The sequence below is a fragment of the Antennarius striatus genome, chromosome 19, assembly GCF_040054535.1.
Source record: "Antennarius striatus isolate MH-2024 chromosome 19, ASM4005453v1, whole genome shotgun sequence".
NCBI classification, from domain to species: Eukaryota; Metazoa; Chordata; class Actinopteri; order Lophiiformes; family Antennariidae; genus Antennarius; species Antennarius striatus.
This window is the reverse complement of record NC_090794.1, coordinates 8,742,722-8,758,638: the sequence shown is the minus strand read 5'-3', so window position 1 is coordinate 8,758,638 and position 15,917 is coordinate 8,742,722. Positions and strand designations below refer to the sequence as shown.

General features: G+C 42.1%; 1 protein-coding gene across 2 annotated transcripts; it reads right to left on the bottom strand.

The window, feature by feature from the left end:
- Window positions 1–308: 308 nt before the first annotated feature.
- On the bottom strand, window positions 309–9,060 carry tbx18 (T-box transcription factor 18). 2 transcript variants are annotated; one of them, XM_068342375.1, is made up of 8 exons: window positions 8,631–9,060; window positions 7,265–7,427; window positions 6,685–6,786; window positions 5,295–5,466; window positions 4,770–4,937; window positions 3,784–3,848; window positions 2,419–2,513; window positions 309–2,116 (listed from the first exon to the last, which is right to left on the bottom strand). In XM_068342375.1, exons 1-8 carry the CDS (start codon window positions 8,863–8,865, stop codon window positions 1,584–1,586), a joined length of 1,533 nt encoding a protein of 510 aa, XP_068198476.1. In that variant the 5' UTR covers window positions 8,866–9,060; the 3' UTR covers window positions 309–1,583. The 2 variants fall into 2 exon arrangements, with proteins under 2 accessions (XP_068198476.1, XP_068198477.1); XM_068342376.1 differs by having other exon boundaries at window positions 7,265–7,424.
- Between the last annotated feature and the right edge of the window lie 6,857 nt (window positions 9,061–15,917).

Genomic DNA, 15,917 nt, shown 5'->3' with positions numbered 1-15,917 from the left:
ACACGCACACACACATACACACACGTAACACACACACACATGCAACACACACGTAACACACACACACACACACACACACACACACACACACATTCATGCCCTCGCAGTCGTGTTCACCACACACCCTGCCTTGTGTTTTAGGAATTAGTTTTCCTGGTCAGTACACAATGAAGACATGTGTTACATGCTTGTGTGAGTGTGAGTGTGAGTGTGTGTGTGTGTGTGTGTGTACGTGTGTGTGTGTGTATCCACCTGCTAGAAGTCCTTTCTCCCAGTGTCCTTTAAAATCTTTAATTTCTCTTCCAAAGTGTGTGACCAATATGTCTTTATCAAACCAAAACACACTGCTAATAAACATTGAGTGAGGATACATAAGCACACAGTTCTCTGTCCTTTGTTTTCACAAGGAAATATATTGTAAGCATTATGATTGTCATGGTAAAAAAAATGTGTTCACAATCTCCTTAATAAACAATACAAAATCAGTTAAATTAATAGATGCTGATTACATATTGACATTGTAACACAAATAACTGTGTTTTATTAGGCTCTGGAAGGTCATAGACAGCCATGCTCATTTGCTGATTTAGCGTTGTGTGTTTGCAGAGAAAAGCTTTTCTGTCGTGGTCATGCTGTACTGTCGAATACCTGTCCCAGTCTAAAGAGTAGAAGCAGGTGCATTGGGGTTTATAAGTATGAAGGGTCACACAGCCTTTTATATACACCCTGCCCCCCCCTCTATATACAGACATCTATGTCAAGGAAATATGACCTGACACTGAGCTGCATCAAGTACATGTCAAACCAGACACAGGACGTGTAGATCAGTTCATTGTTCAGCTTTCTTCTACCACTTTCACCCAATCAGTCCTTGACTGTCACTGGGAAGTCTGCCACTGACATGATGTTGTCGTGTGGATATGTGACAGGTTCCTGGTGTCATGTTGAAGAGATTTTTCCAACAGTCTTAGTACAAATTTAAGATATATATCTGTTATTCCAAAAATATGACTGAAAACACCGTCAGGCATGTGAGGATAATGAATTTAATTTAAGTCAGTTTATCCCTTAAAATAAGTTTAAAGTAGTGTTCAGTAACTCCAGCCAAAACAGGCAGGATCAAAGGAGGTGGTGTCGACTATCTACTGTGTTCAATAGTTTAGTTTGTGTTTACGCTTTGAAGTGCTTGGTTTAGGTGACTGGGCCAGCCCAGTTTCTGCCCAACCCAGTCAATTTCCAGATCAATCGCCATGTTAGGTTGTTTCGTTTGGACTCCTTGGACTCCTCCAAAGCCGTACAAAGTTTCTCCCTCAAGTGACCACAAGCATGTCCTAGAGAACATACTTGAAAGATATGAAATTGGTAAAATATTCCCTTCAGGTCAGGAAGCTGCGACAAGCTCTTCTTGATCACAGATGCTGCGACTCGATCCGTTACTCGTGTCTGTCTGCAATTCAGCCTGGTTGCTGTTTCAGCACAAGGATGATTGATTAGCAGAAGCTCCTGAACCAAAAGCAACTTACACCCTCTCCAGAGTGTCATGTCATTTTTTTCGTGACAGCCCTAGATGTCCAGAGTCTGATTCAGCCCATGTGGGCGGTAACCTGTGAGACTCCGCCTCCTGGCTGGCTACCTGCCAGTCCTAAAGTCCGAGAGTCAAACAAAAAGCCCTGCTGTCCTCCGCTTAGCACACCCAGACTGTCTGTTAGAGTCCCACTGGGAGACGAGCCAAGAAAGGGGCTCTGATGATTGGCAGTGGCAGCGGCAGCCATTTTATCGGGGCTGGCAGCGAGGCGCGGCGAAGGAGGGAATGTGTACCCGTACAGGCTGTAGGGTGGTGTATGAAGGCGAAGCCCAGCGTAACCCTGTGGGGTCGTGTTGGATAGATAGCCCAGCTGGGAACCAGGGAGAGGCAGGGAGCAGAGTCCTTCGCTTTCATACACTGATGGCCCTCTGGGAGGCGGGAAGGGGTCCGAGGGGTTACCATAGCGATGGAGAGGGTGCGTAGGTCGGCTGCAGGTGTAATCAGGTGGACTGAGGGTGCAGACCTGGAATGGCGACGAGCACGGGGACGTGGTGAGAAGGTGAGGCGATGCCGTGACGCCTCCATGAGATCCTGGCACCCAACAAAAGCAGAAAAACAAAAAAATGTGAAAAATTAATTATCTGTAATATTTGGGCCCAAAACTGACAAACAGGAATCTCACAATTTATTTTTTTGGCTTTGGGCATCCTCAAAATCAACCGATGACAATGTTTTCTCTATAAGGGCGTAATTATTTTTTAAAATGTGGGTGACGGAGGCCTGATTTTGACACAAATTTATTTTTAAGTCTTCTCCCATCACTTATGTCGTACTTTGCCTAACCCTAACCAATCACCGTAGTGATGACAGTACAGGATATTAGTTACATCTACCTTGCTTGGCCATGCCAGGGATGTCCTCGAATGTGAGCGTTCGCAGAGACGGACGCCAGAATGCATAAGATTCCACCAGCGCCTCCAGCCCCATTCTGTAAAACACATACACACACACACACACACACACACACACAGACACACACAAACACACACACACTCTTGTTACTGAGTCAGTCGCTGCCGGTTTCTCCCAGCATGCCTCACTCCGTTTGAAGACTGCTCCAACCACCTGGCGGCCATCTTAGTTTCCCGTAGGGCCTCTTTTGCCATCTCTACGGAGGCCGCAGGTAATGAAGGGGCATAAACGCCAGGTTGTGATTGGCTGCTGCCAGCCGGGTGCTTGGATGTAATTGCTTTCACACGGCTTTTACGGGCGAATCAGGACGAAGGAGCAGGAAGCTGCAGTGAGGATTTATGAGGTGGGACTCCCCCTTCCCCTGAATTGCATCTCCCTCCTCCTCTAGGTGGGGCAGAGGGTTGCTGTGGTGGGGTAATGCGAGCGCTCTGTTACCTCTCGTTAGCATGAGGATAAAAGTCTTCCCCCCGTGGGGTTGTAGTCACGGTGATAATTTAGACAGGCTGCCCGGTGTGGTTCTGTGTGTGCCGAAGCAAACTATCAGAGCACAAGTTTGTTTAGCAAACTGCTTAACTCTTCCTGTAATATTTAAAGGGAGCTTTTTTTTTTCAACCTTCCTGAGCTTAACTTTTATGGGGTCAACTCTCAGGGTTACCCAGTTGCTATGCTACACCTTCGTCTCTTTTTCTCTCTCTCTCTCTCTCTCTCTCTCTCTCTCTCTCAAATTTTCTGTCTCACAAGTTCTCTCTCCCTTTTCTCCCCCTCCTCTCTAATGATTTCTGTGAGGCCTCAGGGGAGTGTCCATTTGGAGACTGTTGGAGTTTTACTGCTGTGTTGTTCTAATACTCTGTTTATACATGTTTAAAAATGTGTTTATACAGATTTTCTTCAGGAGACTCTTGACTTTTATTATTTTGATGTTGATGTTTATGTTCCCGAGGCTGGACAGAATCTGACGCTCCATTTAGGTTTGCATGTGAGGTTACATTTTTTTTCGTTCTCCAGGAATGAGCCTGTAGCTGTGCATGTGCAGGAATTAATGAGCCTTTAGTTAGTTAGCACGTTAGCACGTTAAAATGAAGATGTGCCGTGATGTGTGCGTGATGATGAAACCAAAACATGTGGCATTTGAAGAAAAATAAATACACAGCTTTGCTCCCCATAAAATAAGATTGAAATAGCTGAGACAAAAACCACAACCAAGCCAGAACATAATGCAGTCATGCATCCCACATTACCCTTAATGCACTAGATAATGTGAAAATCTGTGGTTTAAATCAACTCACCGGTTTCTGCCAGAGTCTCTGAAACCTTTTGCAAATGGGTTTCTGTCAATTTTCAGCCTTGTGATCTGTAAAGTAAAATAATATTAAATATTTGTTAGAGCCTGCTTATTAGACCACAATAACACATGATGTATAATGGGAGATTTCCCCCCCCCCTTTTATAAATCAATTTCTTTGACCGCAATCTTTCAATCAGATGTATAAAGAAATACATTCATGAGCACCTTTAGCTACTAACTGTGCTGCCTATGTGGGTAGAACACAGAAGAAGTTGCATGTATCCTGATGTTTTATGTCTGTGGGGCGACCATGGGCCTGGCCAGACTGTGGGTGGTGTTGAAGGCCCAGCTCTATGACCCGCATCCAAAGGAACTTTTATAGGCATCGCTGCTCCAAATATAGCCAGCTAGCATCCTGCTTTAAAGCTCACGTTGGCTAATCCATTGCAACAAAATCCAGAAAAACCAGTGGCTCTCCTTCAGCAAAATCAGCAAAACATTGTGGAAAATCCAGAAATAAATGAGCCTCACAATTATCATGGAAATTAAGTTCTTAAGAAATCAAATTATTTCAGAGCAGTCACTCCAAGCTTTTCATTTAGACAGAATATAGGACTGCACTCTCCCTTTCTGTGGTTTTTGCACACGCACGCACACACACCCGCACACACGCACACACACATACACACACGCACGCACACTCAAATATAAAATTCTTGAGATCCACAAGAAAATGTTGTCTTATACTACTCATGAAAGCCCCAAGAACTCAAATCTGAAGATGTGACCTGCAGAAAATTATTTTAATATCAAATCAAATATCACAGGTACCTTCTCTATGTAGAAATCAGTACAAATAAGTGCATCCGTTGGCAACAGGATGTACATCCTTGCAACATGTGGGTTTGTTGACTGGTATTTCGGGTGTTTTCTTCATGGTGTTGGCTTTAAGAGCGAATGAAGTTGTGTGGAGGTCAGCAATGTTACCTGTTGATTCTGGTATGCTGTGACCGTTGTGAACACAGTTTCAGGGAAGGAGAAGGTGCAGATGCCTTCCCCAGTTGGGACTGCTCTCACCGGGGACAACTCCTCTCCACACTCCTTACGGATCACATGGACCCGGGGCTGGTACTTGTGCATGGAGTGAAGAATGATCTGTACGGGAATGTAAAATAATTTTTGCTTAAATTTTGAATTGAGCATACATAGATGCATCCACTTGAACTGATATATCACAGCATAGATCCCCATTTAAAAGCTTGCAACAAAATCAAAATGTGTGTGCAATTACAGCTAAATTCAGCAGATAATTACAGTAGTTTGGGTTTCATTAAGGTACTCATTTTATTTGTCAATGATTTGTAGATTTTCCATAACAAAAAAAAAAAATTCTCATCCATTTCTATTATAACTGAGAAGATAATGAAGAGTGCGCACTGAGGTATGCTGAGGACCGAGCGTCACATACATACAGTATATGAGAAAGATAATTACAGTCTTTGCGGCTCTTACATGTCCCTGATCGTCCAGTTCGTTGTTGGTCAGTTTTAGTTTGTCGAAGCTGACCACCTGACGCATCCACGTCTCTCCTGAGGCCGGGGAGTCCGGGTGGATGTAGACTCTGGGCGGCACAGGAGAGTCCGCGTTCCCCGCCACCATCCACTTGGAGCTATGGTACACGTACCTTCACAATTCACACACACACACACACACACACATAAGTTGTGTTTATACACAGTGTCCCCCAAGTTTGCATTGCTTCGTCAAACATATAATAGCCAGAAAAAAAAAAAAACAGTGGTTCTTGATTTAAAAAAAAAGTCAAATAAACCAGATAAATCCCTCATTCACTTCAGAATTATAACATCGCTCTGTGTTTATTCCTATCTCCGTTATTTCTTTTGCACATTTTTGCTACCATCGGAAGAAAAGCACAAGCCTGGTGCACTTTTTTCCCCCCCACACACAAAATTCCACGAATCATCCACTTTTTTTTCTCTTGTGTAGTACTTTTCATGGGAATTTCTGAAACGACACGCTTGCCAAGTCCAATATCCGCATTTACCTTTAAACAGGCCTGGAGCGCATTTCACTATTGTCATAGTTTAAAACGATACGTCTGGGGCTATGATGGCCTTCAGCTAAACACACACTAATAAGTTGGCTGAAGGTGTGTTCAATACCTGCTGTTAAACGTTTGGTTTTCAAAACCCTGTGGATTACCTTTTTTTTTTTTTTTTTCCGCGGTGCGTTGTCGCCCGCAGCGCTTCACAGAGAGAACGGTATACATGTGATGGAAACAGCCCTGCTGTATGTCATGTCATGTCTTGACGGGATGAATAGATTCCCTCTGGGCCGTCACTCATCACACGGCCGCTAAAAGGGAGTTGACGTGGGCTATGAGTCGGGTTAGAAAGTCTGAAATGATAGACCCACAGTTCATGGCCTGCAAACTCTTGGCAGCGTGGACGACGCGCAACAAGACGCTTTTTCTTTTGCATCATAACATTTGTCGGTTTGACCTTCCAGGCTGGAGAGGTTAGACGTCCAAAAGGCCTTTTTCTCCAAACGGGACGGCAAAACCGCCGTGACACACCAGCGGAGCCAAACGCCATTTGTGGAGCCAGGATGAGGTGGCGCGATTGAAGAACGCTTTGCTGCAGCAGGAACGGCGGACGTGGAGTCTAAATTAAGAATGCATGGTCCAACGAAAGTTAGTGCAAAACCTCCTGGTTCTGCAGGACACGCGTGTGACGTGTTATACAATCATAAATTCTGATTATATTCCGGATTTCGGTTTCATTCTTGGAACCCTAATCGCAGTGCGTTGCGTGTGCGTGTGCGTGTGTGTGTGTGCGTGTGCGTGTGTGTGTGTGTGTGTGTTCGTGCTTCGTTGTCTCACCTATACCGCTTGTTGTCCACGGGGATTATGTCCATAGCAATGTAATACTGCTGATGTGGGTCCAAACCCGTAATCTTGACGCGCATAGCGGGGAACATCCGCCTGACAGGAAAAGCAAATAAAACACCCGCATAGATTTCAGATCAACCACAGACTAGGATTTACAACACACGGTCAGGTTGTTAGAAAATTACTTTTAATGACGATTATATTATGTCCTAATACGAAAGAATGAAAAAAACAACAACAAAAACAAATCTGTCATCTTGGTTTGGGGTTATTTTATAATCATTTACAAAATCAGCTGATCTGTAGTCACGTTTTTAAGTATTTTACAGGTGGGATGACTGACATCTCATTAAATAATATTATTAAACTCGTCTTATTTTTTTTACTATGCGTATTTTTTCGTTTGATAAATCTAATACAGTATATTTTTTAAATAATAATAATAATAATAATAATAATTCAAACTTTATTGATCCCCAGAGGGGAAATTCTCTTGGACGTTCTCTTATCACGCCACTTGTTTCCCATAATGAACATATTGCCGCACATTCTCCTATAAACTCCATCGTACCGTCCGGCCTTGGTAATGATCATTTCCGTGCCAATCTCGTGGAACCGTTTCCACAGGTCCGATCCCTGCAGGTCCACTCGGGTCTCCTCTCCGGCGCCGGTGACCAGGGCCGCGCACAGAGCCGCGGGCTGCGGGCTCTCCAGCAGCGCATCTTCGATCTCTGCTGCACGGATAGAGGAGGGATCAGCAGGTTTTCAAAGCGACACACCCATCCGAGCATCGCGCACTCAAAGGTGTTACTACTGGAGAGGATTTGGATCACAGTAAAGAACAAATCGTATTTTTTAAAAGCGCACACAGTTTATCATCAGTTGTATTACTGCAATGGTATCCTTGCAGTTAAATGCGTAACTTTGGCCCAAAGAAATTTTAATCAACAAAATATTTTATGTGTATTTTATGTCTTGTTTTCAACAATATATAATTTTAAAAAAAATTAGTGGCAACTCGTTACTTGGTTTGATTATTACATTATGTCTATTTAAGATAATGTATATAATAATATAGTATATTAAAGTACAATAAACAGTTAGTTTTTTATTCATTATATCAATCACGTGTTTACAGGACACTCCAATAGTGTTTATGTGCCTCGCCACTGTTATTATTTGGCCTGTTCAGCACGGGCCTCTCCAGGTGGTACACATTTATGAACATTCGACATGGGCCTAACAAGTCAAACCAACACAAAGACCAGCATTTAGACAAACCCGTTGGAAACGTGTAGCACGTTTTAAGTGAATTAGTCAGGGCCAATCGGTCCAAACTTTGTGCATCCTTTCTGTTCCCTGCATTCAAACGCTGCTAATTGGCGTGTTTATGATTGCAGCACAACTCATAAAGCGACTCATATTAGTCACACTCATATATATTTACCAGACCAGGACCGTGACACAATATCCCATTTCCGCTGTGTGCCTCTGAAGCCTCTCATTAATTCACTTTATAATCCGCAGTTTTTGCGTCTTATTGCTATATTTCTGTCGGTAAGAATGAGATGAGCATCATGCAAAACGTCGATTGAAACACCCACTTCCCATAAAAAAATATAAATAAATAAATAAATAAATAAATAAAGGCCGACTGTTAAGGTTTTACTTTTAAATTTATAATGGGTTCATGATGGATGTTAAATGCGTGTGGTGACTATGGCAGGTTGAAGCATTTGCGTAAAAGACCAAAAATAATTACAGCCCATCATAAGGGGTTAGTGATAAATTATTTGGTTCCAAAAAGGAAATGTTGACCTTTCTTATGGTATTCGGATAATTTTGTTGTTAACTCATTTCAAAAACCTTGATGGGATTATTAATATTACTTTTACTAATATTATTGTTTTATTTGTGCTTCTTCTTTATTTACTTACGGGATCCGTCACTTGCACATTCTGCCTCGCTGCCCCGGTCGCTGGAGCAGGCTCGGTCGGGCTGAGGCCCCGGACTGCTTGTCAGATCGGACACATCTGTTCCGTTGTCGTAGCCGGGGGACACCGCATCCTCTCCCGCAGTCCTGCGTCTCTTTTCCGCTCCGATCAGCGCTTCTACCGAGAACGCGTGAGCTTTGACGCTCAGCGCGCACGGAGACCGCCGCTTCTCTGCCATTTCTCTCTGTGTCGGGACGGAGGGAACGAGACGGCGACACGACTCGAGGTTGCAAGAAAAGTTAACAGTTGAATCGAATAAAAGGATCCACGGTGACAGCCCGGTGATTGCCCGTCCTTCAACCGGACAGAAAGAACCGGGACGAAATGTAATGAAGCCGTTGTTATCCTTCAGAGCCGTGCAGACTTTTGGAGAGTGTCAACACCCGGATCTTAGAGGAGAGCCGGAGAAGACGAGCTGTCAGTCACAACGGAGCAGCCAATCGCGAGTAATCACAGCCCCTCATAAGTTTTCCCTGGTCCCGCCCGCCGTGGGGGGCGATCGTGCCGCCTTATGTGGTCAAAGTAAAGCTGGTGATGGAATCATGTCTGCAGGCAGAGGAGCCCGAGGAGCGTCTCTCAAGCATTGCGCGCATTTTCACACAGCGGCCCGACATGCTTTGCATATCTGCTCATTAGTGCCTCCTGCACGGTGAACACTTGTGGCCCCCATCTCGGAAATGAATATCTCTAACATGCTTGAAGGTGTTTCTCTTAAATGCTTCACAATTTCGTGCATGTGATAATCATTAAAACCACGAGCGGCCAAAATATACACGTAGTTAGGCTGCTGTTATTCATTATGGCCACGGGCCCTATATAGAAAGAAACTGCGTTTGAAGTTAGATTTCCCTTTTTTGTGCCCTTTAAAGAAGATTAAAATCTGAGCTCTGGGCGAGTAATACGTTTTGTGTGCACCAATGCGTTGTGCGTCCTCCAAACGCTGCCATCCAACTTCTGTCAGCTGTACAGTAGGTTTTACACACAATGAGAGTCATTAAAGCTCCAGATTATCAATTTAATAACTGAAATCAATAAATACATAAACACAATATGCTTATTGACTTTAGTACACAAATTCACTGTTTCATTGACAACATCACACATACTTATTTGTGATAAATAAAAAGGGCGTGAAAGTAATTTAAAGTAAGAAAAGATGTCAAATAACAGGCAAATCCATGGTTTATTGACCCAATGAAGGCAGGTCTGGCCCTAATAGAAGAATAAATTAAATATGTATGTATAATAATGTGATATGAATAATAATTAGAATTATAGTTCATTTGATGTAATGAATTTGTAATAATAATACATTCTGACTTGGCGCGACTCAATAAATTTACCATGATTAAGATAGTTACATGCAGGGTACGTAATCATTAGACGTGGGATGAGAGATGAGTTGGATTGTCACGATTGTAAATCATCTTCCGAACTTCCAAGGCCGGAGAAATAAGCGTGCGATTACGCGGGGAATGCGTGTCGGCGCGCATGGAGTGTAACATATGGAGGGAGACAACCGGCTATAAATAAACAAGGCAGAGACGGCGCGCCTGTGTTGTGCGCGTTGTTGGTTTACGGGTTCCAGTGAACACACACTGACCACCATATCGTATATATTTGGATCAAGGACACTTCAAAAACTTTGTAATTAAAAAACCTTGTATCCAGATACCTAACAGGTAAATTGTGGAATGTCATTAGTGTTATCAGACTATTATAATTGTTATTCTTATTATTATTATTATTATATTATTGATGTTATCTATTTGGTTCAATCATATTTTATCGAAATTACTCCAAAAAATCAAGGACTCGCTATTTGTCAGTCAAATAAACAGCACGCCATCATCGTTTATTGGTATAAATTCAGATTTAATAATTAGATGCTGCAGGGAACGTCTGCGACTTGATGTATGTGTGTGCGTGTTCGTGTGCGTGTGTGTGTGTGTGTGTGTGCGTGTGTGTGTGTGTGTGTGTGTGTGTGTGTGTGTGTGTGTGTGTGTGTGTGTGTGTTATCAGATCAAGGGCGTTGTGGTTCACTCCCCGTGGAATTTTAAAAATGTGCTGTTTCAATAATCCCGTGGGAATAAACTCGGTTTAAAATGGATTTTAGATTGGATTTAAAATAAACGCCCAGCTCTGTCACTAGAATAAATATCCTCTCAGCGTTTGCAACCGAAATATAAAAGTGTAATACTGAATCAATGCGTGTTTACAAATTTAGCTGTAGCAAGAAAGGCGTTCCTGTTTCCTCTTTATTTATATGACTTCCGTTTTTAAAAATAATTATTTATTAAAGAAGTCCCAGTTTATTGAAAACATAGGTGAGCAACTTCTCTCTCGTAATATTATAAAATATGAGAATACCTAACTTTAAACTGAATTCAAATTATGTTGGAGCTTCAGGCCTTCAGTGTCATTCTTTAAATAATGACTTCTTTATCTTCACTAACTTGACTTTCACTTAGTAATAATAATAATAATAATAATAATAATAATAATAATAATAATGTTATTTGATGATATAGTCATGTATACAATATCTATGGAGCTGTCACTGCTTTCCACAGTTAAAACCACAATCTAAATGCATCATTTAACTTCTAACTCTCGCGGCCTTTTTCAGTCCACACCAAAGAAAATATTTTCGTTGTAATCAAGTTTTGCTTCATCAGTCAACGGATTTTTGATCTAAAATCTCCTAAACTGATCCACGTAAATCACATAAATTCATTATTTCTTGCGAGCAGGTGCACTTATCCTCACAGCATCCCCGAGCAGCCTGCTAGGGGTGTACAGTTCTCCAAAAGGCCTATCTATATATTTCGTTTTCATGTCACTGACTGATGACGAACGGATAATTAATAATGATCCATTTGAAGCTTATTAAGCATGCACTATACAATCCTCTAGAAAAATCGAGTTACAGAATATTGTAGAACAGAAAACATTGACACTTTAAATGTTCTAACAAATAAAAATGCTCCTATAGGCCTGTAAGTGGAGAGTGTTTTGAAGCAGTGTTTGTCGAAAAAAGTTTATCCGGCCTTCCTTACGCAAATAGGAAGTGTCTGTGTTCCTGGCCGGTGATCTCTGAAAAAGCATTGACTAAAAATAGCAGAAAAACTGTCGCCGAGCTTCTCTTCAGTATGGCAGCTCTATACATCCTCTGGACTGACCGTTGCGTTTTGCACATCAATATCATCAGTGTGCGCCTCGGATGTGCAATTTTCCCAGATGTGTGAGTAAGACGCTCCACGGTGTCATTTTTGTTTAGTGTCTCGAATTGTCCCCACCTGAAACTGACTGGAGGATTTCCAAAATACAGAATGAAGGCGTAAGTGCCAGCCTGCAGTCTATAAAATATTAATATACCCGTGAGTGAACAACAGGTTAGTTTGGTGTAAAAGACAAGTTGCTTTTTGAATATTAATATTATTGAATACTTTTGCTTTGTATCGAACAGCTGAAGCGTTAATAAATTCGTTTAGGCCTTTTTTTTTTTAAAGAGCACACTTCTAAAAAAAGAGCGGTTAATGTGAGAAATATGATAGAATATTGATAATCTCTGATAATATAGCCATCTCTATAGATTATTTAAACATTACAGTAGTCGGTAAATTATACCGACCACCACGTGAAAGTGTTGATTTTGTTAGTCAGCCAATCAGAACAGGGCAAATTTTCGATTGTCGCTCAAAAAATCTCTTCAAGGGTGGGTGTAACCCACTGCGCGTCCAATAGGCTGTTTATTAAAAACCTTTGGTACAATTACCTGCGCGCTTTGAAAGGACGCGGGGAAGGGAAGACCTGCCAAAACAGGGGAGTCTGGGTAATACATTGTTAACAGGTCTTTAGCGCGTACTAATGGGCACGTGGATCACTGCCAGGCTTTTTATGGCGGAAGTGGCATGAGGAGCAGGGAAGGTGCGCACACGTGTGTATAGGTGTGAGCGAGGGAAAGAGCATTGGTTTCCACAGCGATCAGTACATTGACTTTGAAAAATGTCATTTTTAATCTTTACTCAGGATGTTTTAGTGCTAGAGGGGAAGAAAAAGACAGAGATCTTGATATAAGCAGAGGGGAGTCCAGCTCCAGCCGTCTGCCGCCCCTCCAGGTCCCAGATCCTTGCAGTACTTCTTGGTTCTTGGGGGGGGGGGGCAGAATCTCAGACAATAACTGCCGGATCCTCTGCATGGCTCCACTGGGAAAGTTATAACTTGAACTCAATGTCTATCTGCAGTTGTGCCAACACTGCAAAGCAAACGGCAGGGGCCCCTGATAGCATATCCTGCTTATACTGGCCGTGAGTCACTCGTCATCCAAGTGAAGTGACCCCTACTGTCTTTCATAAAGTTAACCTTCCATTGAAAATGTGCTATTTACTGAAGCGCTTGATAGGAATTGATGGATGTATGACATTTATTGAATTTTTTTATGAGACAGTCCTGGTCGTGACTTGGTTTATTCAGGCCTCTGTGCGTCTCGGATGTTATTCGACTTGAACTCCTGCTCTGAGAGGCAGAGATTGTCTCAAACTCACAAGACAGACAGAAAGTGAGAAAGGGGAGTTCATTCCTCAAGCTGCAGCTCCCAGTTACTGCCTGGAACTGTTGGACTGGTGTTAAATCCACTATTTTATAAATCAAAAATGTGTCACTGATAAAAACCAGTTCTTGTCATTGTTTTGATGAGATCAGAATGAAATATGTCGTGACAACTCTTTCATGAATTGTAAATATTTTTTTTGTTTAAATTAGTGCCATAAGTGTCATTGTTTAGAGCTGGAACTTGGAAGCTGAATGATGTTGGGAAGAACATAGAGAAGTTGTGACAGAAAATAGTCTATAAGCAGTTCATGTTTTAATCCATCAGACTTTACATCATTAACACTGACATTTGCTGGGCGTTGACCCTATAAAGTCAAGGGGTGTGTGTCAATGCCCAGGACGCACCCAAAGCTAAACTACTGAGACTAACACACTTAGGTCTGGCGTTAATATCTCACACAATCAAGTTGTGGCGTTTTCATTCCAGATAGATGTTCTCATCTTGTAATTCTTTTTACTCTTGACTTTTTGTTTTTGGAATTTCATGTTCACATTTTTGGATTGGTTTTTCTTTGTTTCCTTTCTGTAAATTTTGTTTGCCTGCTTAGGTTTGAATCTTCTGTTAACTCCTTACTGCCCCCTGCATTTGAGTCCTCTTCTGATTTTGCCACGTTGTTAGCCTATCCTGTTTCAACTCCAAACATAATTCTATTTGCACCTGCAGTTCATCCATGCTGGTGTTATGTGCATCCCTTCACGTCCCCATTACCACTTAAAAACTGCAGTTTCATAAACACATTTGTTTTTCCTCAGAAGTCTCAGCAGAATCATTGGCCACCACCACCACCACAAGTTAATGATCTTCATGTCTTGAGGTTGCTCCCTAAAAAGTTTAAGTTCTCATCCTGAAAGATTAATCATCCCATATCACCTGTTACAAGAAACAATTATTGGATGCTTCATTCACTTCTCTCTCTTGATTGTAATAAACTGGTTTAACCATTATGAATACTGGTTTTGACTGGTGAAGAAGGGCTATGGGTTGAGAGGTGGAGACTGTGGTGACATGATTGTAAAGCAATATTTTCCAATCTCTTACTGTTAATGTAATACATACATTTCCTGTTAGAACATTGGCTGTAGAGGTCTTATCTACTATGATGCTAAGAGTACTTCTCCACCACAACAAGAGGGTTTTACGTTGTGAAGCAACTGTGTTTTCCAGTGATGATTTGCCTTCAAAAATGTGTTTACCACTGCCGTGTAGTTAAAAGAGTCGGTGAAAGATGTGAGGAGTCTTTCATGATTATCTGGTTATGTAGCTGTGCTGAATGTAATTGACTTTGAACTTAAGTCAGGTCAACAGAGGTCAAGAGCTCTGCAGGATCGACTCCAGCCATATTTACCCAAGTCAGCAGGAGACACAGTTAAACACATTTCTCTGGCTGATCTAAGGTCTATTCATTATTCAACTGAGTCATAATTTGCGGAAGTAAACCATTAAGTTGCTGGCAATGGCCACATCGTAAAACAGGTTCATTGTTTCTGCCAGGCCCAGAATACTTTCTGCTCTATATGCCTCAGCCAAAGCAACCTGCTTATTTCATCAGCTCCTTCACCTGGAGGATTTATACATGGGGGGTGACTGGTGGCAGGGTGGCCCACAGGCTGAAGGTGCTTTAACTTGGCAGGTTAGAGCCCAATCTGCCCTTGAGAAGGTGCCAAATCCTTACCTTCCTAATCATTTTAAGATGCTTTGGATAAAAATGGGGTATAATTCAAATATAATGTGTTTTATGCTCGTACATTGGAACAAAACAACTAATCTCATTACCTCATTGGTATTTTTTCTCTCTTCAAAGACATGCTGAGAGAAGGGGTGGTCAGGATAGAGGAGAGAACTCTACGAGCAGGTGCTGTTTTTATTGCTTTCTCCATCCAGCGAAGAAGAAGTGAAAACATTTTCTCCTCTCACAACCCATGAAACCACCAAAAGATTTTCATCTGAAAGGTGTGTGTACTGGTGTGTGCATGAAGTCATTAGCAAGAGAGCTGTTTATGTTGAAGTTTCCCGGTATTGTTCGCTGCCAGGAAATGTGAATTCATAGGTGTATATGTTGTGTGTAAGTACCTCCATAGTTTCCTGTCGTTAGGCTGCATAATGAGCTGCTAAAAGCTACACAGGTTACAACCATGGTAAGTTAAGCTCAAAGCACCTTTTCTTCATGTGTTGCTCTCCATGCAGGCAAGCTCACACTCAAACAAGTGCAAATCTCATCACGGAAACACTGCGATGTGAAAATAACAACAATCATAAAAAGGCATACAAACATCTGCAGCTCGTAACTGATGTCTCGGACCAACCCAAGCACACGTGCCTCTTTAAACCGGAGAACAACAGTTATTTTCATCTCTTAGAAGTTTGCGTCTTGGTTCTTTTCTCCTTCTCTGGCTCAACTGGAACCATTTAAACGTTTTTTTTAATCAAAGAACTAAGTCGTTAAAATCAAGAATTGGCATGTAAGGCGTCCGGTGAGCCCGCCTCTCCTCTCCGCCTGCACTCAGCGTCCAGCCCAGGTCTAACTAGCACTTAGTGCAGATTTAAGGAATCCCGTTTTATTACCATATTTAGGCAACTTCTTCATTATATCAGCCAAAAAAGACACATTTGTGTAT

Bases quoted from the DNA above. Each gene is read 5' to 3' on its own strand.
- tbx18 (XM_068342375.1), bottom strand. From the start codon at position 8,865: ATGGCAGAGAAGCGGCGGTCTCCGTGCGCGCTGAGCGTCAAAGCTCAC. The intron at 5,467-6,684 runs GTGAGACAACGA...TGAATTGTGAAG, and splicing joins GTGGACAACAAGCGGTATAG to GTACGTGTACCATAGCTCCA. The intron at 3,849-4,769 runs GTAACATTGCTG...TTTACTTTACAG, and splicing joins CAGCATACCAGAATCAACAG to ATCACAAGGCTGAAAATTGA.